The sequence below is a fragment of the Drosophila erecta genome, unplaced genomic scaffold (genome assembly GCF_003286155.1).
Source record: "Drosophila erecta strain 14021-0224.00,06,07 unplaced genomic scaffold, DereRS2 tig00000055-arrow-pilon, whole genome shotgun sequence".
In the NCBI taxonomy this organism is placed as follows: domain Eukaryota; kingdom Metazoa; phylum Arthropoda; class Insecta; order Diptera; family Drosophilidae; genus Drosophila; species Drosophila erecta.
This window is the reverse complement of record NW_020825200.1, coordinates 2175573-2201354: the sequence shown is the minus strand read 5'-3', so window position 1 is coordinate 2201354 and position 25782 is coordinate 2175573. Positions and strand designations below refer to the sequence as shown.

Here is a 25782-nt window from a genome sequence, read left to right as displayed (position 1 = left end):
ACGAAAACTAACCTGAAGTTAAAACTTAAGGTCAGAGATGTCTCTTTCTAGACTTTCTTCTGATTCTTGCATTTCACTTTCATCTTTGCCTCCCGAGAGACATTAGCCAAAAATCATGAAGATGCTGCGTTTGACCCTGCCCGGAGAGATTTTGATTTTGGCGCGTGTGCCCCTCTAGAAAGTGACAGTTTGAGTGCGTACTTCTAGGTAAAATCCACTTTCTCCTTCTACCGCACTCAGGCCCTTCCGTGCTATCCATGCTCTAATTAGTTGCTAATAGTTGGTTAAATGCAGACGCACACTTGACTGGATGAGCACGCGTTCGATGGCTAGAAATTGTTGATTGGTGGTACCCAGTAATTTGACACTCACGCTCCTCCAAACTCTCACTGGGCCATATTTACTGCATATATCTGGTCAGAAGAGATCTCGGACCGAAGTACAGTTCACAGTAGTTACAGTTCCCCTTCTACAAGGGACTTGCGTAATCCTCCTTGAGTTCATTGGCTTTCCTTGGAGTCGCGTTACTGCAGTTGACCTTTGGAGACCTTGGAAAGAAAGTCGAACGACTCTTATGACACCGGTTTCTAGGCTATTTAACATCAACAGGTACAATTTACCATGGACAAATATAAAACTTATATAAGTGTGCACCTTGGGAAGTGCTTTTTATAATGTGTTTCGGAAAGGTGAAACAAAACTATCTTACCATGTAACGAGACCCATGAATGGTGCCTTACACCAATAAAATACCAGCAGTTCCTTTCTAAACAGTAGATTTTTATTACTTTTAACCATTTGAACCAACCCTCCGCCAACCGATTGATATATGTATAAGCTTTTAGAGTTCTCTCAACAACTACAATTCCATTACATTTACTAAATTTGAATTAGTATGACATCTTTGATTTTTGCTTTGCGATTCAACAACATTTAAGAACTACATTTCAACATTTGCTTCCACATATTGCTTTAGGAGAGCACAGCGAGGGAGAAGGATTTGGGATTGTATTCGAGTTGGACCAAATTTGGTCTTATATATTTCGATTTTCGATAGAAGAAATGCATATTAACATTGCTCATTGTTAATGTTTTGACAATATAACGATTACAATTAGTTTTTAGTACAGTATGCTACAAACTCTTGGGTTTCTCTGGGGACTCTTTACACAGCGCATCTAACATCTTAATTAGAGTAGTTTTCGGAATTATGGCTACTTATTTGCATTACCGATAGGTAGTTTAAAAGATTCCCATAACGCTTAGGTTGCATTAGTCTATAATACAATTATCACATTCCTTTTGATGATGATATATATTCGGTTTTAATTTGCATCTTGACTCGATTAAAACTACACTCGCTACGCCGGCTAATCCGTGATTATTATTGCTTAAGGAATCACCCGCCGAGGGATAATACTCGTAATATACCTAGCCAGGGACTGGATTTAATGGCATTTATCACTAGGCAGGCTTACGGACTAGTTCACTTAGTTGCTAGCATGACATATAAAGCGCACGGAAAGGAACACAGTAGCGTAGCAGACAAAAACCGAGGGCTATCGCCAGCCCCTCCTCCATTATCCTATATATCTAGACCATGCCGAATCCTTCGCTGCCCTCGCTGATGGCCAACAGCAGCGACTTCTCGAACTGCTCATAGCTCTCGTAGTCCGGCAAACACAGCTGGTTGAAGCTGCAATCGAAAAAGTTTCGTTTTTAGAGAACGGGAGAGCTAGATTAAAGGCAAATAACGGCCGATGGAAAAAGTTCACCCACCAGGTGTGCGCCGTGGGCAGGTTGCCAAAGGTCGGGGCCGCCGTTATCTGAAATTGCGGATTCAGCTCCTGGAATCCCCCGGGCGGCAGCTGGGAGCATCCCGTGGTGAACTGCAGCAGCCGGGCCATCTCCGTCTGGCTGAAGTTGCTCACTCCGGCCCAAAACCAGGCCAAAACCCGCCGGAACTCAGCCGAATTGCCGTTGGCGATGTGGTGCGCCTTGAAGTCGCTGATGGAGTATTCCCCAGTTCCGCACATCAGCAGCTGCACATGAGAAAATATTTATTTAACGCAGTGCAATTAAATGAATTAATGAACTTAATGTAGCTTCTGCATTTTCAGTTGCCAGCCAATAATAAAAGTTTATTATAATACTCACCTCCAGTTCGTTCTCATCGAAAATGCTGAGAAGGTTATCCGGTATGATGGAGTTCAGACCCTTCAGGAAGCTGTCCACCTCATCCTTGACGTTGTTGCACAGACGCTGCTGAGCCAAGGCGTCGAGGTACTGGTTCTTGGTGGCATTGGTCACCCGCGTCTTGGCCCCGTTGGGTATCAGTTCGATGGTCTTGCTCAGCTGTCCACTGCTGGAGTCGTACATCTCTTCCACGAAGTACAGCTCCAGGGTGTCCGTGGCATCCAGATCCGTGTCCAGAATGTACTTGATCTTGGACAGGTACAAGTCAGGATCATCCTGTTCGAAGTACTGGTAAGGAAGGAAATTAGGTAAGATGACTATATAATAGTTTTCCGTCTTACCTTGTAATGCACCCTCAGACCAATAAGTTGAGCCAGAAAAGAGCGACTGAATCTGGCCCTGACCAGTTGGCGATAGGTGCCGCCCAAGGCGCTCTCAAACAGACACTTTCCCACCATCTTGCCGGCGAACTCGAAGTGCTTCAGCTTCAGATGGGCTGGACGCGTTGGATTCGGATGGACCAGCGCCTGGTGCTTGTCGTGGAAGGTGCAGAAGAGCCCTCCGCGGGCATCAAAGAGGGAACTGCAGACCAGCTCGAACCACTCCCTCCGCAAACCACCCCAGTCGATGCCCTGTTCGCCCTGGAAGGTGACCTCGAAGTTGCCACACCAGTCGGACACCGAGAAGCCCTTGGCGGCCTTCATGCTGCTCTCCAGGATCTTCTCCCGTTGCACCTTCAGGGCCATCTTCTCGTGGTAGTAGCTGGCATGGAATTTGCGAACCTCATGGTAGAAGAAGTCCTGCTTGTCCTTGAACGTCTCGGATCCACCAATGTTCTTCAGCAGAAAATGGGTGAAGGTAGCAGCTATGATATTCCTATCCTTGGAGGCCAGCTCGATCTTGGGTTGGGCTCCGTCGTCTATGATGAAAACTGGTCCGTGCAGCTGGGACACCAACTGCGGCAGAAAGTGGAACTTGGTCGAGGGACACAGCCGGAATGTGGCGATCCTCTTGGGGATGAACTTTAGGATCATCTCCTTGATGGTCACCTGGAAAATCAGCGAGTTCTGAGCCCTCACATTTCACCCGATATCAACGTGTTGCCGAGACTACCACTCACCTGTTTGGGTCCCACATAGCAGAGCACCTTCCTCGGCTTGTTCTTGGACACACCGAAAATACTCAGCAGTTTGGCCTCGTAGCAGATGTTGTGCTTCCGGGAGGCTATGTTCTTGTGCACCAAGGTGGTGTCGCTGCCTAAAAGGGGATTCAATTAGTGTATTCCTTGCTAAGACTATTACCTCCGCACTTACTGCTCAGCACAATGATGTCGAAGTCGCCGTTGGGCAGCTGCTGATCCCGGTAACTGATCACAGCCCGCAGACAAGTGGGTTCCGGAAACAGAGCAGTCACGGAAACACGCGAGTTGACCCTGTCGTAGGCGAAGACAATCGCATGCTGCAGTTTCTCCACTGGAACTCCATGCAGGTCGTATATTGCCACTTGGTAGCCCTGCAAAGTAACAGAAAATAGTCAGCCAAAAGCGTTCTCAAGAAAATGAGCATCCTGTACCTGCAGCGCCTCATCCGATTGATTCTGGTCGAAGAGACAGGAGTTGCCGAACTCATCGCGCGGCTCGATGTGCATCAAAGTGGGTGCACCTGCGCAGCAGATGACCGTGCTGGCGGGCCTGATGAACCTGGATCGCCTGGCATCGATGGCTCCGGGCAGAAAGGAGCGCAGGAAGGGCGATCCGGCGATGTGACTGGCGCCAATCAGCACGGATATCTTGTACTGGCCCGCAGTGCGAACCGTGAACTTGACCTTGGCAATGTTGGCGTTGTTGGGATCGGTGGAGGAGCCCAGTTCGCTAATGGTGACCACCTTGCGGGTGCCCTCGGTGACCTCGACGAAGAACTGGTCCGTATCACAGATGGGATATGGCTGGCCGTTGCGCTGGAAGAAGCGCACCACGAAGCACATGGTGCCGCCCACGCTGGCGGGATCCTTCCAGTCCCACTGCACCTTGCAATTGGCGGGCAGCAGATACTTCCCGGTGACATATTGGAGCAGGGAGTGACGGGCCTGCGGTTAAAAATGCTTTTAAAACCCTTTCTAAAGCCCTTCCCCTTGGCGTTTACCTCTGGGGCCAATGAAGGCTGCGTCATAGCAGCCAAGGTGACGAGGCCGGCGACTGAGACGGATACGACCAGCATGCCGCCCCATGTCCATGCGTCCTGGTGCTGGCTGCTCTTGACCACCGTCGACCAGAGCTGCGCCTTCAAGGCGTCCAGTTGCGCCTTGGACGTGGGCAGGTTCTGCCGTGCTCCTGACCACTGCTGCCAGTCCTTGCCGAGGATCTTGCTGGCCCGTGAGTCCTCCAGCCAGTAGACGTCCTCCAGCGAGGCGACCTCCACGGCCAGCAGTCGTTGGTAGTGATGCTGCAGCCGGTGATCCCGCAGCCACTCGCGCAGGATCAGCTTTTGCTGCAGATGCAATGCGGCCCGCTGAAGACGCTGCTCGTCCAGAGGGGGCAGCTCCGGCAGACGCTCCGGATCGCCGCAGCTCGACAAGGAGGAGATTCCTAAAACGAGCGGACAATATGCGACGTTTAATAAAGGATTTAACTAGGCTCAGTACAAATGTAAAACCCAGTACACATTATTAATAAGTATTGGGATTTCTTGTTGCTATCACATAATGCTTATAATTGCAATTTGGAACTTGCAGTTGGGCAATTAGGAGGAGGCAATGAAGCAGCCCTACGAATAGGGTCCAACTTTTCTGGTAATTGAGTTTAATGGTTAAAGTTTCGGAAACTTTGCCGTCATGTCAAATGTTTGCCATCAACGTCGAGGCCTCCATTCGTCACCATAACTCCGGGCTCAACGGCTTCCGATGGTGTCTAAAATTACAGGACAACTAATTTGGCCAGGCGACTACGTCAATGCCGTCGATTCCCACCATTTTTTTTTTTGGCCCAACAAACTTCCAATCAATTACGTTTCAATTTTTTATGACTTAACCCAATGCCAAGCCGAAAATAGCCGGGGAAACGACACTTAATGCGTTGTTTGCCGCTTATCGCTGGCTGGAATCGAAAACAAGAGGTTCCCCACTGTCACGTAAGGACCTTTTTTCCACCCCATTCCGATTCCTTGAAAGCTTAACCCTGTAGTTACGTCGCTCCCGCTGTTTCCCCCAATTTCAATTCGGCGAAAAACTTTCATTTGCCATTATTGTAGTTCAGTCGTAAGTTGTGAGCTGTAAGTTTGACTTTGCACCATGTAAAAACGTAAGTGGGTGACACAAACAAAGAGGAAAAACTGAGAGGAGGTGAGGAAAGCGAGGAAAGGGAAAACAGTGGTTTCATTTAATATTCCAAGTGACTTTGAAGGGGAAAAGCAAGTGCAACTGTCCCGGAGCAAAGAAAAATTATAGTTAAAATATTCATGAAAAGCGCGAGCCAATTTTCCAATTTATGTCCCTGGAAAAGAAGACTATTTTCCCAGCAGAAAAGTATAAATGTAGAATATGTAGATTTAAAATTAGAATTATTTTATTACCACTCAGCAAAACGGAGAAAATAACATTCATGAGCAAGAAAGCAGCGCCAAGAAAGTGTAATAATCTTTTGAGGCGAATGGGGAAGCCATCTCTGAATCTCTGCCGATGGTAAGCCAAATTAACCCCAGGAAAAGTCAGACCATCCGGCTAGTTAACCTCGGTGAAATGCACTTAAGCCCGGTTCCCACAGCGGACCACAAAATCCAGCTAAGCCAGGGACCGCAGGAGTGCGAAAAAACTACGGACCACGATGGACCGCAAAGCGAGTAACGTGCAAACGAAACCCAGGCCAATTGTGGCTTTTCCCCCGTCGGAAAAAGTACAAATAATAGAATATTCGAGGTAGGTGGGGTGGATGGTAGGCAAAGTTTGCGTGCCTGACATTCGAAAACGAATTCATTTCGTTACCAATTTCTTTCGTATTTCCAAAGCCCCCATTGGCCACACGCCCAGAATTCCTAACTTGTTCATATTTCGCGCGAAACGAACAACTTCCGTTTGATTTGGCCAAGGCGATAGGAAAATATACGTATTTCGATGGCGGAAAAATGCCCCAACAGCCCAAAAGCGCCAACAATGAAAAGTTACTTTCCGCAGAAAACTCGCTTGCTTGCTTGCTCTTTTTAGGCGTCCAACTCTGAATCGCTGGTTATTTGTATAATTAAAGAATTTCCACTGCATATTTAATGGCGCTGCAGCAAACGACCTTTGGCCCGATGGCTGAACAGGAATTACTAATCGTTTTTAATTAAGGACCAGCGACAGGGCGACAGGCGACGGCGGAAAAGCTGGGAAAGTCACTAAAGTGGCGAGCTGACAAACAAAGCCGAGGGGAAGCCTGCTAAATGAAAATGCCTTCTGAAGGTTAAAGCGCGACGTGCCAGGATGATGATGATGGTGCTGATGATGACGATGATATACAAGTAGATGATGGGCATGGGAGCGGGCATGATGATGAGGATAAATGTCAAGTGAAAGCTTCGGGGGCAAACGGGGGAGCGGCAATGACTGATGAGGCCGACTTTTGACAGTCGCAGCTGAAATGATGAGGGAAGGCAGGTGACTGAAACCCAAGAACACCCACTCAGAAAGGACCGAATAGAGACAGAGATAATTCCCTTATCAAAAGTTGCTTAACGACATCAAAATAAAAGTAATTAAAAGAACTTAGAGCTCGTTCTAATTCTATAACGCCGAGCAATTCGATTTGCAGAGCCAGAAGTTAAGCCTGTAATAGAATATTCACACTTGGGCACTGGAAATTCGGTCGATTGTTTTCATTATATTTTCGGTCAGCCCGATGAATGACTGAATTATAAATAAGTCTATTTCTCAGCCGAATCAATTACTTATGCTTGATGTTTTCATGACGTCCTGCCTGCTGATAGCCATCTATAATTAATTAGGTTTATCGGGTGGAATAATTTAATTTGTGGCATGTACACAAAAGGAGAGCAATATCAATAGCAATAGCAAATCATGGCACAGTTTCAAAAGGTGAAATAACTCTACTGAAATTCTCACCCCTTGCTTCACCGAAGCACAATTTCACTTTGAGTGTGGGAAAACTCTTGCCACTCGTGGCACGCATGGCACCTCCCACGTTGATGTGGCCCACCATCAGCGATATATCGTAGTGGCCGGCAGAGTCAGGTGGACGTCCCTTGTAGACGACATAGCTGCGGATGAGGACCAGGTCCGACCTGAGACAGGCATCTTCTGGTGAGCAATGCATCTGACCCATACGCTTCTGGGAGTATTTCCGTTTAGCCTGCGTTAATTTTGACAAACAACTCTAGAACGACCTGCTGACTCTCGAATTCGCCCCTAATAGTGGGGCCTTTCCCTCTGCCAAGTTCTTTTGTTCGCTCATTAGCCCAAGGATGGCGGGTTGGCCCAGCAAAGCGCCGCCAAAGTGCTGGGCAAATGTTTGCAGAACGAGCCAACTTGGCCTATTAGCCAAGGGCTGCTTAAGGCCAGTAAATGGAATGTCCCCGGCGAAGGGTACAGTGCTTAATGGCTAAGGAGGTTTTTTTTGATTTATCATAAAAGAAAGCAGCTTACTCAGGCCCTTTATTAATTAGTAATGTCTGCTATTTTACTCAACGAACTTTACCAAAACTGTTACTTCTTCGAAAGAACTCAAATTGTAAGCTCATTTTTGTGCTGCACGTTACTTGCGTTTATCATTCTCCCCAAAATTGATTTTACAATTTCGAGACGCGCTGTTGTTGCACAATGCCACATTTCCAGAGGGATGCACGGAATGATTTCGCTGTTTAATGTTTGCTTTTGACTGTCTGCCCCCGCTTTTCCTCCGTTTTCCTCGTGGAATGCCCCGCTTTTGCATCGTTTTCCCTCTTTTTGTGCTCCTGCACCATTGTTGTGCCGCCATTGTTGTGCTCTTTGCTTTATCCTTTTTTATCGATTGTTCTCCGACGATGGAGGCTGCAGGAATTACAATTTGAATGACATTCGATCGCAGTGAGGCGCGGGCGCGGGGGAAGGGAGGGGGTTTGGGGACGATTAAGGTTGCCACAACAAAAGCCGCAATATTTTCCTTAACCCCCTTGCTCCTTTTGTGTTTGTTTACCAAAGTGAAAAATGATAAAATTGCCAGCTTCATCTTCCAGCGAGGACATCCTGTGTGTGCTCCCGCCTCCCTCCCCTCATCTCTCTTTGTGTGTGCACTCAAAAAATATTTTCTTATATTTGAACGAAATACAAAAGCATCAGAAAATACATATTATAAAACTTTCTATTCTTACAATAAACAGATATGCTCTCTATATACATTTTCAGTTTGAAGTCAAATGTTTTTCCTCTGAAACTCATTCGAGACATATGCAATATGCATTTTTCATAAAGCTCCCCGTTTTGTTGGTCTGCTTAAGTTGCATACTCCACTCGGAGAAGCTTAAAGTTGCTAGGGGCAATATTCAAGCGACAATCGTGGAGCTGGGCGAGTGAACAATGTGCGCTGGCTGCACTCGACAGCTGCAACAAATTCATCCACAAATATTTCATCTGCTTACAATAATTTATGTTCGCTGTCTGCAGCAGACAGGCAGCAGAAAACAAGGATGTGGGTGCCAGGAATATTTGCATGTTTAATTTAAAATAAAGCGCACTGCTTTGCAGCTGAAACTCATACACTTGCGTTGGCGTTTGAGTGCAGGGGAGACTCATACGAATGCAGCAGCACTCACCCTGGGCGTGCCACACTTGCCTCAAGTGGCGGCATAAATTCAAATGCCACTTTGGCAACAGACTCGGCAAATTACGTATACGCAGTGTAGGCACACAAACGGCAACAGTCACACCTCTCTCTCTCTTGCTCTCTCTCTCTCTCTCTGTTCTTCGTGTTGGCTCCCAAGTGTCCTTACAGCAAGCTGTGCTCACCTCTCCCCATTTAGGGTCCCTTTTCCTCGCAGGACACCCCGCTTCCAATATAAATCTCGCAATTTGGGCGAAATATGCAGCCAAAATACTATGTGCGACTCAAATGCTGTTGGATGTGGCAACACGACGTAGATCTGTTACACTTTCCACTGCTAAGCTTCATTTTGTCTAGTTACGGCAGACTAAGTAGGAAATGCGAGTAAGCAACGAATTAAATATTTCATTAAAACTTCAAATAGAGAGTTTAACTGTGGAAAGGCACTTATTAGCCCTACTGCCTAGTAAGAAACATAAAGGCCCTAGGCAAATTCGACACACCTGGGGTAAGCTCTATAATCTCGAATCTCGCAACATAGCGCCCTGTAGACAAGCCATACTCCAGCATACTCTTTCCAGCCAGAGAACAATTTCATTTATTTGGAAAAACATTTAGGCATACACACACAAGCACGAGGATGTGCAGAGAACACAAGGATGGGCCTCCGGGGAGCGACAGCAATGGAGACAGGACGAAGGATAGGGCCAGGGAAAGTGACAGGGACGCAGGCGGCGGAAGTGCAGGAAAATAAGCCATCATCACATAGTTCCCCAGCCTGAGCTGCAGTTTACCTAAGCCTGGACAGACAAAATGAGCGTTGCAATGAAATTTTTAAACACTCACACCAGGGGCCAGGCTTTTGGAAAAAAGGCGCAGTTTGAGCGGAAGGTGTTGCCTTGGCAATTGCCTGCAAATGATGCCACAGCCGAGAATCTCGGACGAGATGACTGCCTCGTTGCCAGGCGATAGGGAAAAAGCAGGCAGCAAAAGGCAAGAAAGGCTCCACGAGCAGGTGGAGCACTAGAAACTATGGAAACTAGGGGCGGAAATGGGAGTACAGAGAAAATCTTTTACTTGTTGAAAATGCAAAGGGTTATTAGACATGCATAAGTAGCAGTGAAGTAAAGCTTGTATTACTATCAAATGATAATTTCTGTCAACGTTTTTTCGAGTGCATTTCAAAAGGCGAAAAGGCTTTGACTTGCAGGCTCTTTTGGCCATCGACGAGCAAGCCGCAGCTGTTGCACCTGTCTACATAGCTCACCATTGCCTCCGCCTCCCCGCCCCCCGCTCGGAGTCGCCTCCCCTGCTTCCCTTTCCCACGCTGCCGCACATTTTTGTGGCAAGGATGCAAACTCGTATTCTTTGCATGCGGACAGCCCGCACAAGCCGCACGGCACAACTTTGAAGGCAAACAGATGTTCGCCGCTCACCGCGCCCCCAAACCACGCCCCCTTTCACCAAGAAGGTGTGACATTAAATGTCGCTTAATTTGAGTGCCCCTTGGCGGCAGCAGCTGTTGCCGATGGAACTCCAAGTGGCAAGGATGCTGGGTGCTGCATGCTGGATGCTGGCACACATTTGGCACTGCGGTTGCTTTGGCTGCATTAGAAAACCGCACAAGGATGGGGCAAATCATCAGCCAGGGGCATTATTCACACTCAGGAATGTCAGGGAGGAGGGAAATAAATTCTCGAAATAAATTGTACGGGCATGATATGCAGCTGCAGTTTGCATTCCATCGATTTATAATTGAGTGGGAGTTTTGCCGTCGAGCGCTGGGAAATGAAATAAAATACAGTGTTGGCACAGAAATGCAAATGCTATTAGAAATGGTGATTGCAATTGGTTTATGAAAACACATTAAGTTACTCTATATCGACCATAATTGCTTGGCCATAAATTTCCAATAACGGATTAGCCAGGTTGAAAATGGCAAAATGTGAGTGGTCCAATTCCCACAGTTGCTTAATTATTTTAAGCAATTATATACACATAGTTTTGCCTTCATTGCATGACATTAGTTTTAGTAGATTAATGTGGCTTATGTGATATAATATTATAGTTTATTCGTAATCTGCAAATACCGATGTTCATTTTGCATCTGGCCCAAATTCACTGAACCAACTCTGCACAATGCCAATCGTATCTCAATTTTATGGCATTATTTCAGAAATTTCAATGAAATTTCAATCGGTGAATTAAATGCATTACAACTCTGGCCACCAACTAGGCATTTGCACAGTTGTTATGCACACAATGGCAGCAAAAAAAACCCTTAACCTACTTCAGGCTGCCATAAATTCCATTATTTATTCATTAAATTAAGGCCATTAAAGCCCAGGGCTGAACCTAATCAAAATTTGCTGGTTCTCGCACATGACATAAGCGTAGTTTTCAAAGTTTCGCTATTTGATCTCTCCTCTGTTTCGAGCAATTTAATTAAGCACGTGGCCTTTTTGTTTCGGGCTGGTGGGCGGAAAACTGCATTTTCCCCAGCCTTAGACGCGAAAATCCACAAAAACCAATTTGCAACTTTAATGCACACACCCCCAACACACACACACACAAATACACAAGCGAAGCGCAGGGGCGGAAAATGCCGCCGACACGCCCACTGTAAAAAAGCAGTGAAAAATCCACTGACATGAGCCTGCAACTTTTACCTCCGCTTCTCGATTTTTCCGGATTATTTTTTGCTTTGGCTGCATCTAACTCGGTAAAGAGAGGCCAAATTGGGTTAAAACCATAATGCCAAAGTATTAATGTTGCAGCTAGTGGACGGAGAGGTTTTCCGGGGCGCAACCGCAAACATGAACCGATTTAGGTAACCGCTACCTCTGTATATATACGAATGCACACATACATACGAGTAAATGTGGCAAACATGGCAGAAAACATTTGCCAACTGCCATCAGCACCGACTGCACACTGCAGGAGAAAGCCTTTCTCTCCAGCCCGGCAATTAATGGCCCAAAAGGTAGAAGGGCAGCCATCGGAAGTTTGCACTACAGGTGCGGGCCATGCAAATACCCTTGCGGATACTATCACTTTAGAGTAGATAAACATATGGAAACTAATATAATGGTTCCTTAATGTGAAACCCCCAGAGGTACATATACAGCACTAGTATATAGAGATTAATTTCAGCAATCACGTTTCATTTTAGGTTTTATTTAATTTCCATTAAAGCTGTCGTACATTTGAGTGCGTACAGAAGCCTCTAAAAATAACCAAAATTTATTCATGAATTCCTGCGGGGTGCCAAGGACCTCCTGTATGGAAGGCAAGCACCTGCGCCCAATTGTTAGGCCCTGCACGAGGGTATGGAAATTCGGAAAACGCAGGTGGAACATGGAATATTTGCTTGCCTACGCTCGCACACATGCATACATGAGCAGGATATGCGGCTTCTCCTTTCCCCATTGGCCCTCTCTTTCGCGCACTGGCAACATGGAAACTCGCATAAACAAATTTACACGAACGAAGCTGCATCACTTTGGTATTTGCCAATTGGAGTTTCGAGCTCGTATTTGTATTTGTATTCATATGAGAGTGTGTGCGAGGAAATAGGCATATGTGTGTGTCTCGAAGGTCCTGCTGCGGAAAATAATTCACTTATTGCGAATTAGTTGAGCCAAAAACGAGAATGCTTTAGACGAGTTCTCGACTATCAGATACCCGTTACTCAGCTAGTGCAAGAACAAACGAGAAATTTCAACATTTTCTGGAATATTTCTTTCAACTTTCAACTTTTCAACTTTTTCTTAAGATAAGCTGAGTTATGGAGTATAGAACTTCAGCATTGGGACATTTTTTAATTTTTTTGAATTTCTACACATCATCACATCCAAAAAATTCCAAAAAAATTTCAAAAAAATAAATTTCTTAATTTGAATGCAGTTTTTTAGAGAATTGCGCCAGAAACATTTAGAGGTATGCCACTTCAAAATCCGATTAAGATAAGCTGAGTTATGGAGTATAGAACTTCAGCATTGGGGCATTTTTTAATTTTTTTGAATTTCTACACATTATCACATCCAAAAAATTACAAACAAATTTCAAAAAAATAAATTTCTTAATTTGAATGCAGTTTTTTAGAGAATTGCGCCAGAAACATTTAGAGGTATGCCACTTCAAAATCCGATTAAGATAAGCTGAGTTATGGAGTATAGAACTTCAGCATTGGGACATTTTTTAATTTTTTTGAATTTCTACACATCATCACATCCAAAAAATTACAAAAAAATTTCAAAAAAATAAATTTCTTAATTTGAATGCAGATTATTAGAGAATTGCGCCAGAAACAATTAGAGGTATGCCACTTCAAAATCCGATTAAGATAAGCTGAGATATGGAGTATAAAACTTCAGCCTGGGGGCATTTTTTAATTTTTTTGAATTTCTACACATCATCACATCCAAAAAATTACAAAAAAATTTCAAAAAAATAAATTTCTTAATTTGAATGCAGATTATTAGAGAATTGCGCCAGAAACAATTAGAGGTATGCCACTTCAAAATCCGATTAAGATAAGCTGAGATATGGAGTATAAAACTTCAGCCTGGGGGCATTTTTTAATTTTTGATGAAGTTCTACACATCATCACATCCAAAAAATTACAAAAAAATGTCAAAAAAAATAAATTTCTTAATTTGAATGTAGTTTTTTAGGGAATTGCGTCAGAAACATTTAGAGGTATGCCACTTCAAAATCCGATTAAGATAAGCTGAGTTATGGAGTATAGAACTTCAGCCTGGGGGCATTTTTTAATTTTTGATGAAGTTCTACACATCATCACATCCAAAAAATTACAAAAAAATGTCAAAAAAATAAATTTCTTAATTTGAATGCAGTTTTTTAGAGAATTGCGCCAGAATCATTTAGAGGTATGCCACTTCAAAATCCGATTAAGATAAGCTGAGTTATGGAGTATAAAACTTCAGCCTGGGGGCATTTTTTAATTTTTGATGAAGTTCTACACATCATCCCATCCAAAAAATTACAAAAAAATGTCCAAAAAAATAAATTTCTTAATTTGAATGTAGTTTTTTAGGGAATTGCGTCAGAAACATTTAGAGGTATGCCACTTCAAAATCCGATTAAGATAAGCTGAGTTATGGAGTATAGAACTTCAGCCTGGGGGCATTTTTTAATTTTTGATGAAGTTCTACACATCATCACATCCAAAAAATTACAAAAAAATGTCAAAAAAATAAATTTCTTAATTTGAATGCAGTTTTTTAGAGAATTGCGCCAGAATCATTTAGAGGTATGCCACTTCAAAATCCGATTAAGATAAGCTGAGTTATGGAGTATAGAACTTCAGCCTGGGGGCATTTTTTAATTTTTGATGAAGTTCTACACATCATCACATCCAAAAAATTACAAAAAAATTTCAAAAAAATAAATTTTTTAATTTGAATGCAGTTTTTTAGAGAATTGCGCCAGAAACATTTAGAGGTATGCTACTTCAAAATCCGATTAAGATAAGCTGAGTTATGAAGTATAGAACTTCAGCCTTGGGACATTTTTTAATTTTTGATGAAGTTCTACACATCATCACATCCAAAAAATTACAAAAAAATGTCAAAAAAATTAATTTCTTAATTTGAATGTAGTTTTTTAGGGAATTGCGCCAGAAACATTTAGAGGTATGCCACTTCAAAATCCGATTAAGATAAGCTGAGTTATGGAGTATAGAACTTCAGCATTGGGACATTTTTTAATTTTTTTGAATTTCTACACATCATCACATCCAAAAAATTACAAAAAAATGTCAAAAAAATAAATTTCTTAATTTGAATGTAGTTTTTTAGAGAATTGCGCCAAAAACATTTAGAGGTATGCCACTTCAAAATCCGATTAAGATAAGCTGAGTTATGGAGTATAGAACTTCAGCCTGGGGCATTTTTTAATTTTTTATGAAGTTCTACACATCATCACAACCAAAAAATTACAAAAAAATTTCAAAAAAATAAATTTCTTAATTTGAATGCAGTTTTTTAGAGAATTGCGCCAGAATCATTTAGAGGTATGCCACTTCAAAATCCGAATAAGATAAGTTGAGTTACGGGGTTTAGAACTTCAGCCTTAGGGCATTTTTTAATTTTTGATGAAGTTCTACACATCATCACATCCAAAAAATTACAAAAAAATTTCAAAAAAATAAATTTTTTAATTTGAATGCAGTTTTTTAGAGAATTGCGCCAGAAACAATTAGAGGTATGCCACTTCAAAATCCGATTAAGATAAGCTGAGATATGGAGAATAAAACTTCAGCCTGGGGGCATTTTTTAATTTTTGATGAAGTTCTACACATCATCACATCCAAAAAATTACAAAAAAATGTCAAAAAAATAAATTTCTTAATTTGAATGCAGTTTTTTAGAGAATTGCGCCAGAATCATTTAGAGGTATGCCACTTCAAAATCCGAATAAGATAAGTTGAGTTACGGGGTTTAGAACTTCAGCCTTAGGGCATTTTTTAATTTTTGATGAAGTTCTACACATCATCACATCCAAAAAATTACAAAAAAATTTCAAAAAAATAAATTTTTTAATTTGAATGCAGTTTTTTAGAGAATTGCGCCAGAAACATTTAGAGGTATGCCACTTCAAAATCCGATTAAGATAAGCTGAGTTATGAAGTATAGAACTTCAGCCTTGGGACATTTTTTAATTTTTGATGAAGTTCTACACATCATCACATCCAAAAAATTACAAAAAAAAGTCAAAAAAATTAATTTCTTAATTTGAATGCAGTTTTTTAGAGAATTGCGCCAGAATCATTTAGAGGTATGCCACTTCAAAATCCGATTAAGATAAGCTGAGTTATGGAGTATAGAACTTCAGCCTTGGGGCATTTTTTAATTTTTGATGAAGTTCTACACATCATCACATCCAAAAAATTACAAAAAAATGTCTAAAAAATTAATTTCTTAATTTGAATGCAGTTTTTTAGAGAATTGCGCCAGAATCATTGAGAGGTATGCCACTTCAAAATCCGATTAAGATAAGCTGAGTTATGGAGTATAGAACTTCAGCCTTGGTGATGACGGACAGACGGACGGATATGGCCAGATCGACTCGACTATTGATCCTGATCAAGAATATATAATATATACTTTATATGGTCTGAAACGTTTGCTTCTGCCTGTTACATACTTTTCAACAAATCTAGTATCCCCTTTTACTCTACGAGTAACGGGTATAATAAGCTCCTTTTTTTTTTAACAAAATAGTGAGGAGTAGGACGGCTGCTATATCTTAGTATTACAAGTAGTTTCCAACTTCCATTGGGAATTGGCTTTAATCAATTGTAAAAATGAATTTCAGCTCTGTTAAATGACACTTATTGACACCGTTTAATTGGCCGAAAGGAAACAGTGGATGCGCATTAATGCACTCATTCCTTTTCAGTCGACTAAATGGTATTAAAAAAGCGCCAATTAATCCTATCAGCTGTCGGCCATCGGAATTAAAGTGGACAATCAGGTTGAGGGCTGTCATTAATGGGGTTTCAAGGATTATCCTTTTGACACAATGCTGACTCGCATTTAATTGAATTTGTCTCTCGATTTACAAGGCTTTCTGCACGCTTTTCTACCATTCCTGCAGTTCAGTTTTTAAACGACTTTAAGGACTGAAGTCGTGTTTGAATTTTCCTTGGCCAAACACTGCCGATGTTGCATCATTTAGCCTGCACTTTGCCATTTCGATTTCCCGGTCTATAACTGCGGCCAGACTTAGGCCTTCCCACACCGAAAACCGCTCATACATTACGTGCATAAGAGCACTTTGCTGCCCATTTGCGTTTTGCATTTCGGACTTGCTTTCAGGGGGTCCCAAACCCATTTCCCTTCCCATTACCGCCCAGAATTAGCCCACAATCCCCTTTTCGCAGGGTTATGTCACTGGCATGCAAGCGAATGGGGGAAATCCAGCTCGAACCGCACTTGACTTTCGTTTTAATTAGAAATGGGAAAAAGTGCACCGCTTGCACACGTGAGACTCAATTCGAAGGTTAAGCCAGCTTAATTCTGGAGTTCCACGGCAAAGGCTTTTTTTAAATAAACAATATGTGTGCATGGGTGTTATTCTCTGTGCACGGTTATAGCTGCTCAGGGGAAGCGGAAACGGAAGCACTCGAGAATGAGCGCCATATTGCGCATACGCCGCATTAGCCAAAGTCAAATAAGGAAACCGAATTAGAATTTGATGCACCCGCTGGTACAGGCGGCCTAGTGCCACCCACTTTCTATCAAAAAACTCACCTGAGGACGAAGACTGCGAATGGCGCATTGTGGTGGCCATGGCAATGGAGTTTATTTCCGACTCGGGCGACCACATCGTGATCTCACTTCCTTTTGCACTTAGCGTTGCTGGTAATGTAACCAATATATCGGACTCGTTCACAACTTAATGGCTAAGTCATGTTGGCCACGGCCTTTTGTGATATTTGTTACGCCCACTTTTCGTTGTTTTGTAAATTTTAATTTATTAAAAAAGTTTTGCTCGCAAAGTTTTGGCATATTTCATGCATAGCTGCGGATTACTAAACGACGGCAGCAGAGGGGGCGGGGGGCGTGGTCGTTGGTAACAAAACTCTATATATATGCACACTTTTTGTATTAGTTAGGTTAAAGTTTATGGAAATTAAAAGCAAATGCTTAAATAAAAGTGCATGAAAATTTGAAAGAACTTATAACGGAGAATTTATAATGGAATGAAATGGATAGCTCGTTGCTAGTTGGATTGAAGAAACTGTTCAATATAGTCACTTGAATTTATTGAAGAACTCAACTTTAAAGATATAACATTCTTTTCTATATTTTCCACACAAATTCCATCTACTTTTCTGTAAGCTGCTTTATAGTGATTCTCGTTTTCCTCATTTCTCCGCATTTTCTCCTCCAATTTCGCAGTAATTTTCGTTCTTTGTCTGCCAAGAAAATATATGAAACTTGCCAAAAGCTTAAATCAAAATAAAAAGTTTATTCCCTCCATCTCCCCCTGCCACTTCGTCCCGCCGGCTTTTCTCTAATCCAGTGCCTTCATGACCGCCATTAGCTGGCAGGAAAAGCCTCGCCCCTCTGACCCCCCGCAGCCTTAATTTTAAACACATTTTCAAGTGGCAAGTGCCAAATGACAGTGGCAACGAAACAACAACCCCATCTATCTGCATCCTTGGCAAAAAGGGGCGAAAAAGGGGAAAATCGAGGGAAAACTAGGAGCGTTTGATGGCATTGTAAGCACACACCTCCCCACTCCGCTTTTGGCCGCCTCAAATTGCTGTCATTAACTTGAAAGTGCAGGGAGCAACAAAAGCAAGTACACCGAAGGAAAATAAAGTCCTGTTCTTCAGCAACTATACTATAATAGTTTTGCCGATGACATGGACATATGTCCTATATTTCGCAGCTTGACTTGTATTTATTAATAGGCGCGGACTTCCCTTAGTTTCCAGTGAATCCGAGGCAAAAGCTCCTTGCTGTTGACCTGGCAAGGACACCTATTCCAGATCTAGTGTACATATAGCTCGTATTCAAGTAGCTCAACCCATTGCGTGTGCTGTATTGCTGGCGCTATGTAGTTGGCCTTTCCTATATAGTTGCGCTATGTTTATTTACGCAGCTGAGACTCAATTACAGTCAAGTGTGTGAGACGTGAGCGGAGGGAGTAGTGGAGAAAGTGAGGAAAGTGGAGAAAACGGAGAAAACGGAGAAAGCGGAGAGAGGGGCCATGGTCCTCTGCGAAGAGAAATTGCTGAGAACAGCTCAATAAAAACTACAAACGATTTGCGCGTGCCATCTCGACAGGGATAATAAACAAGCCAGTTTGCAGCCGACAGGACAAAAACATCGCATCGAAAACTTGGCCAAACTGGCAGCAACTTTCGGAGAGAAGAAAAATGTATTCTCAAATAAGAGAAATCAATTTGAAAGATAAGTGTTTCAAATGCATTCAATAAATTGCCGAAACTTTGGTGGCTTCAAGCTCAACGCAATGGAGATTCAGATCTATTGAAACTAGTATACATCGGATTGAATTTATACTTCATAACTTCCTCCAACAATATCGGAAACCATAATTTCTGCTGGGGAAATCTTCCACTATCTACCATTCAAACTTTAGCTATCTCCGCCGTAATCCCATTTTCACTGGGCAATCAAATCCTGTCGGTGGCTGCCACTTCGATGTGCAGAAGTCACCCATCTTGATTCGTGGGCCGTGGGTCGTGGGCCCAAAAGGAAAGGAAAACCTCTGGACAGGGCCAATATTTATTGATGGCGCTCTCGACATTGACAGTGGGGCAAAAACGTGCGGGAAAATTATGCGGAATCGCCCCTTCTGTCCACCGAAGTCAATAATTTCGTAACAGCCACCGAAGGCAGCTTCTTTGGCGATGATCATCAGCGCCATCATCATTACCATGGGGCAAGGTGGCCATTGATGGCGCCATTTTTGTTTTTGTTTGCCCAACCAATGTGCGATTTGTATTCCTGTGTGTCAAAGTCTGTGAATGTGTGTGAGTGTGTGTGTGTGGGGGTCCTGCGACTGTGTGCGAGATATCTGGTAATGTGAGCTGACAAAACTTTCTCCGTGTGTCTGGCACTTGTTTGTCTGCGTTCGTGTGTGTTTACTGTCGGAATATGTAATGAAAGTGAGCTGTTCATTTGCTTTGGGGTCATCAAATGGCCCACACACTGGCAGAAAAATTGGCAATGGTTGGTTATGATGATCAAGCAAAAATTAACTATATATAACACTTCAATTTGAGTTAAATATAAAAATAATATGCCATCTACTTCATTTCCAATCAAATTGCATTACCTAGTATTCAATTATCTGATTTTCGCAAGTGCATGTTCAATCTGCCCTCCATTTACCATTTCCTTTTCCTTTTGTCTTGCGTGCAAAGTAAATAATGGCTCGAGCCATATTTTGTTGTTTTACGAGTCGACCAAAATATAAAACCAAAGAAAAATAGTAGAGAGTGGCAACAGAAAGGGCAAGTAAGGCTTGTGCTAACCATAACTTGTCATAAGTCTGGCGGTTCTTGAGTTCTCAGGTCGAAGATACGAGTACAGCCAAATATAGGCATGATACTGAAACTTTTATGACTACAAATTTCTTTAGTGCACAGCCGGGTCGAAATGCGTACTTTATGCTAATACGAAGTGCAGGATGAAAACGGGGCGAGGACTTTGGGGCCAGGAACAACTGGAGGCCGGGAAAGTCGCAGATGGGGAATGACTAGGGATATGGGGAAATGCGGCTAGATTGAGAGACTGCGGCAAAGTTTTGGTACCGCGCTTGTCGGGGAATATTGGACCAAGAACTATAGCATTTTCCCTTTCTCACACAAAATAAATTTTTGATTGGTGGTGCCTAAAAGTAGGCAACACACACAGTATTCACATGAAAACAAATATTTATAAACCAAGGCAATATGGTTAAGATATTTTATAACGAAAATTAAGAATTTGGAACATTTTACATTGTATATTTTTCCAGGGTATCTTACAAATTAAATTCGTTTCTATTTCCTATAAAGTGAGCTCTAAACTGTTTTTCATTTTCTTTGGCCTGCTCACTTTTTGCTGCTCTCCGCTGCTGTTATGCAAGTGGAAAATAATCTTTTGCGTTGAAATGCGCAAATGTTTTTTGTTTTCCCCACACGCTTTGTTTGTCCATTCAAGGACGCCACCAAAGCAACCAACAATATGATAATTTCGCAACGCAGGAGACGGCTGAAGCCAAAACGAGATGTGGGAAACTTGGCTGCTGCATTATTATAATTGTGGCTGACAAATGCGACAAAAACAAGCAGCAAAAGCAGCAACGAGGATATGCCACAAAATGCTGTCGAGGGCCGTGGCAATAATGATAACTAACCGCAGAAGAGCGTCGCCATAATAGGTAGGTACAGGTAAAGGTCGGTACAAGGGACTCAAGGCGTAGATAAATGCTGTTAGATACTATAAATAAAACTGACGCTATAATCCAACGAGTCTATAGAAACTATGGGAAGGGGAATCTCGATCTAACCGAAGTTATAAGATACAAAGATATAAAGATACTAAGACACTACTAATAAACCTAAGCTGAATGAAATCAAGTTCGAACGCTTCTACTGAGATCTTGGTAATATCATTATCAAAGGAGAGGTATCTATGGGATGTGTTCCTTATAGGCGATTAACTGTAGGCGGAATGTGTGTGCGAGAGGGACGCCTGCAGGCAGGAGGCGTGTTTCCGCCCTGACATCTTTGGCCTACATAACAAAAACAGTTGCAGCTGTTACGGCACCCAGAGAAAAGAGGGGTAGAGAAGGGGAGAGACAGTGATAGGGAGGCCCAGGAGGAGAAAGTGAGAGGAAAGTGTGTGTGAGCGAGAGGGAGGACCCACAATGAGGCCTCTTGTTATTTGCACATGTGTAGCCTCTTGTTCTTGTGCGCCTTACGATGTTTTTTTTGTTTTCCTTGTCGTTTTGTTTACTGTGTTGTATTTTTGCGTTTTCATTCTTTTTTACTTCGTTTTCTGTCTCTTGGCACTTGTGTCACTTTTAACTGCTTGCGAGTCTCCGCAGGCTCTCGGTTGGGGTATAAAACCTTTTAATTTGCTCAGCCGCATACTCCACAACCCCTACTAGCCAACAAATCCCCCCTCTGCCGACAAAACAAGCGCAATTTCCTTTTAATTTCCTTGCCAGCCGGAATGAAACAAAACATAAGGAAAAGCAAAGGAAACCGAAAAAGGTTTTCGGCCCGCAAACGATGAAATGGGAATATTTTTGTTTGCTTTCCCTGCCTCCGACGGACATTGGTCAATGTTTACCAAACAATTATTTCCTCTTTTTGTCGCACAAACTAAATGCTTCCGAATCTCCACTTTCTTGCCTTTTCCTTCCTGCAATTCCCCCTTCGATTGGGCAACCAATTTTCTTCGACTCGCATTGCTGTCTTCATGGAAATATGCAAATGTTTACTTTACACCGATTTCATCTTTCTTTTCTGCCTATCTCAGCTCAATCAACTTTCTTCGGCCGTCGGGTATTTTTGGTAGCGGAAATCGAAGGGAACGATTTGGCGACGGCTGATCAGCGCGGTTCCATGGTGTAATGGTTAGCACTCAGGACTCTGAATCCTGCGATCCGAGTTCAAATCTCGGTGGAACCTGAAGAAGTTATCTTTTTTCGTTTTTGTTTTTATTTATGCCTTTCCCAATTTCTAGGTGAGGAGAGTTACATAATTCACTGTATATAAATATTTATTTTCCCTACGAAACTGAATACCTTCAAATTTATTGTTTAACAAGAATTTTAAAAATAAAAAACGATTCTTTTGCATTTAAACCCAAACATTCCTCGTTCTCTGGCATTATGTAAGAACAGGTTAAACAACTTTGGCCTAACCTGCCCCCAAATATGGGTACACATAAACATTATACAAATAATTTCCCCAAATGCCACTTTATGCATAATTGACCGAACAAGACCCTTTTTTTCTCTCGTGCCGTTAACTCATTAATTAATATGCAGGTCAAAAGTAAATGCGATTTAAAGGTTAAGCGCGTGTGTAGAAGAGGAAAACTGAGGAGAGGGGGTAATATGGGCAAATGGTGGGTGCGACAACAAGATTTCGAGTGGACATGGACATGGACCAAGTGCGAAATGGAGATACTTGGTAGGGAAGAGTGTCATCAACATTAATTGCCAATTAATTCTTTATGAGCAGGCCGATCTGACCAAGCCAAAAAAAAACAACGACAACCAATGACAGTTGAAGTAACAAAAATAACAAAAAAAACAACGTAAGGAAAGGCACACTGAGAAAAGCAGTTAAAAAAAACGAGAACTAGAAAAATAATAATTAAGTAAGGTATTTCAATTTAAGCTGCTTAGATCCCTAATATAAACGTATTACGGCGTATTCGTTTATGTATTTTTTCAATACTTTCCACGCTTCTGTTGCGAAACACTTTGCTGTGCACACACATTGGACAATCCGGAGATGAGTCAGTCAGTTTATTTAGATGGGATAATGGAGCACACGAGCCGAAAACACAGCGGAGGCAATTCCTCCTGGAGGTTGGAGGCCTATAAACTGGCTGCGCACTGAAGTGTGATGGGAATTGGGGTGGAGTTGGGGGTTGGGGAATAATCTCACTCCGCCGTTCATGCCAACAATAAAAAATTAATATGCCAAAATGTGGAAAATTGTTCGGCGCGAAATTTGCTTTCTGCATGGACCCATCGCGTATTAGCAGAGATTAGCTATGGATCATTAGCTCTGAGTGGGCGTCTCAAAGGAGGGAGCTAAAAAAAAACACGTGCTTTCCTATATAGGTTAGGGCTCTTTTCGTGGCTTTGTTGCCCTCGTTGTCACGGAATGTTGTGACAACTTTTGCGTGGAAAGGATGGAAAGTGGAATGAAATATGAGCAAAAACTGAACGCGATGGAGCACAACAAATCATAACTTTTGGCGTATTTCGGCCATTTATATTGGTCTTTTTTATTGGTTTTATCTGTTTCTGTTTTGTTGGTATTTCTCTTTTTGTAATATTTGTTTTTGCCGTAGTACCAAGGAAAAACGGGGAAAAACGCGGCGGTTTCCCAGGCGTGTGGAAATGTGAAACCAGCGCGTCTCAAAGTTAAACCAAAACTGAGCATTTAAGGACTTTTACGATTGATTTTATACCGAAAGCCACACTCCGAAAACCGAAGCCGAGTGACACAGAAAACGCTCGTGTCCCGCGAAAGGAGCCGAAAATGCACGAGGACCCCTTTCGGACACAATGAGCTTTTGCTGCATCCTGGGCTCCTCCTCTTCCAACTCCTCCTCCCCAACACCCTCCACAAATCCAGCAGGTTGTTTTTTGTTTGGCGGGCTTTATTAAAATTACATTATCATTAGGCACGGCACCATGTGCTTGCTTAATTAGCTTATTTCATTATTTCTAAGCAACCAATTCCAAAAGGCTTAAGTGAGCGCCCTTACTGTACTCCAAAACAACACTTTTACCTAATTGATTTTTGAACTTGTTGGTTTTATTATTGTTCTAAATATTATAAATTAAGATATTTAAAAAAGGAGAAGAACATGTATATTTAATAATACATTAAGTGCGATAGTAATTAAACAAAATATTTCCGATTCATGGAAGAACTGTTAAGCTTAACACAAAACTAAAACTTTGTCTAATAAACAAGCCAACAGGAATTAATTGATTAACGAGGGTTAAACAATTCCAACGCCGCGAGGTCATAGACAAGTTTATCAACCTTTTTATAGCCCTAGCAACAAAGAAAATATTAACTATCTTTTGGCGTTCTGCCAGTCAACAAAAAACAATAACAACTCGATGGTACAGAATTAGATGGGAATATCATTGAGCAACTTTCTTTTCCATGATCTTCGGCTGGTAATCTGTCTACTTGCACTGGAAAAGTAACTCTTGGCATTTTTCGCTCATAGAGGTTCTATGGTGTAATGGTTAGCACTCAGGACTCTGAATCCTGCGATCCGAGTTCAAATCTCGGTAGAACCTATACGGACTTTTTTTTTCTTTTTTATTTAGGTAAACTAGTGTTCTTTATAAATTATATTATTTGATTTTGATATGTATTAAATTAGATTTCGATATTTAACGAATTTACACGTTCCGATGGTATTTTTGAGCCTCTTTAGAAAAACGGGAGATCAGTGAGGTTCCATGGTGTAATGGTTAGCACTCAGGACTCTGAATCCTGCGATCCGAGTTCAAATCTCGGTGGAACCTGAAGTTCATTTTTTCTTTTAATCGGAAATAAAATAAATGATCATTCCATTGTTCTAACGAAATCATGCTCCATTTGTTTGGTCGACCGAAAATAACAAGTTTTATCGTAGCACGTGTGTTAAGAAAGCTCTGAAAGCTCAATTCGTCAACAAAGTACCGAAAGTTTCAGTGAGCGGGAAAGAATGGGACGGGGAGAGACCCCATCAGGAAATACAACAATTTTAAATTATAAACAATAGCCCACAGGCAGCGACTTTTAACCTTCGATAAGCCACAATGCAACGGCCCCTTTGATAATGCACTTGGCGATAAATCAATCACTTGCGAACTCACCTTTATCTCGGAATAACTGCTTGTAGGACGCTAGGTTCTCCGATTCCAGCCATTCGTCGACAGTGGGAAGGGGCGGGGCGCTGTGCGGGGCGACGGGATGCGAGGACCAAATCAATAGCACTATTTTAACCAGCGAAACGGTGAACATCAAACTCAACACCACGGCAATTAGGACCTTTAGCGAGCGTTTCAACATAATCTTGAGAGTCCGATTAAACGCGCAACCGTCTCTTTCTAGCGGTGGACGAGAATTTTTGATTTGGCGCTACGAATGCGGAAAATTAGCGAGCAGCAAAACACTATCCATAGCCACACGCGATAAACAAGGCGAGCATTATTTCAGGTATTAAGTTACTTGTGCCGAATGATTTATGCAGAAAAAAGCGCAGAGTGTAAAAATGCAGCGAGAGCAAAATAAATGCACTGCGCTGCTTCTTCTTCGATTTTGGCTGCAACTGTCAATCTGATACTGCGGAAATCCACTGTGACCATTCACAATGGCAGCCGAAACAGCTGTTTAGCGGGGACACCTATCGCTAAGTAGATGCCACAACCACGATAAGCCACTCACGGCTTGATATAGTTTAAATAACATTATCATCTGTAGTTAATTTAAGTATTGTTGATTTGGTATAAAGTTTTGTTTTAAATATATAAACACTATATATAATGAAGTCAAA

The 25782-nt window shown here is 42.3% G+C and overlaps 1 protein-coding gene and 3 non-coding genes across 6 annotated transcripts; 3 read left to right on the top strand and 1 right to left on the bottom strand.

The window, feature by feature from the left end:
- Nucleotides 1-1006: 1006 nt before the first annotated feature.
- On the bottom strand, nt 1007-25595 carry LOC6541981 (apoptosis-resistant E3 ubiquitin protein ligase 1). Of its 3 annotated transcripts, none has more exons than XM_015159780.2 (9): nt 25103-25595; nt 4338-4780; nt 3769-4281; nt 3510-3708; nt 3317-3453; nt 2538-3263; nt 2158-2484; nt 1780-2042; nt 1007-1696 (listed from the first exon to the last, which is right to left on the bottom strand). In XM_015159780.2, exons 1-9 carry the CDS (start codon nt 25296-25298, stop codon nt 1594-1596), a joined length of 2907 nt encoding a protein of 968 aa, XP_015015266.1. In that variant the 5' UTR covers nt 25299-25595; the 3' UTR covers nt 1007-1593. The 3 variants fall into 3 exon arrangements, with proteins under 3 accessions (XP_015015266.1, XP_015015265.1, XP_015015267.1); XM_015159779.2 differs by having other exon boundaries at nt 2538-3245; XM_015159781.2 differs by lacking the exon at nt 25103-25595 and adding an exon at nt 17260-17660.
- Trnaq-cug lies at nt 22095-22166 on the top strand. The gene has a single exon. It is a non-coding gene; the product is annotated as a tRNA-Gln (tRNA).
- On the top strand, nt 24467-24538 carry Trnaq-cug. The gene has a single exon. It is a non-coding gene; the product is annotated as a tRNA-Gln (tRNA).
- Trnaq-cug lies at nt 24698-24769 on the top strand. Its single transcript has one exon. It is a non-coding gene; the product is annotated as a tRNA-Gln (tRNA).
- Nucleotides 25596-25782: the final 187 nt, after the last annotated feature.

Coding starts and splice junctions, on each gene's coding strand:
- LOC6541981 (XM_015159780.2), bottom strand. CDS start 25,298: ATGTTGAAACGCTCGCTAAAGGTCCTAATTGCCGTGGTGTTGAGTTTG. Junction 4,282..4,337: donor AGCCTTCATTGGCCCCAGAG/GTAAACGCCAAG, acceptor TTTTAACCGCAG/GCCCGTCACTCCCTGCTCCA. Junction 1,697..1,779: donor CTGCCCACGGCGCACACCTG/GTGGGTGAACTT, acceptor TTTCGATTGCAG/CTTCAACCAGCTGTGTTTGC.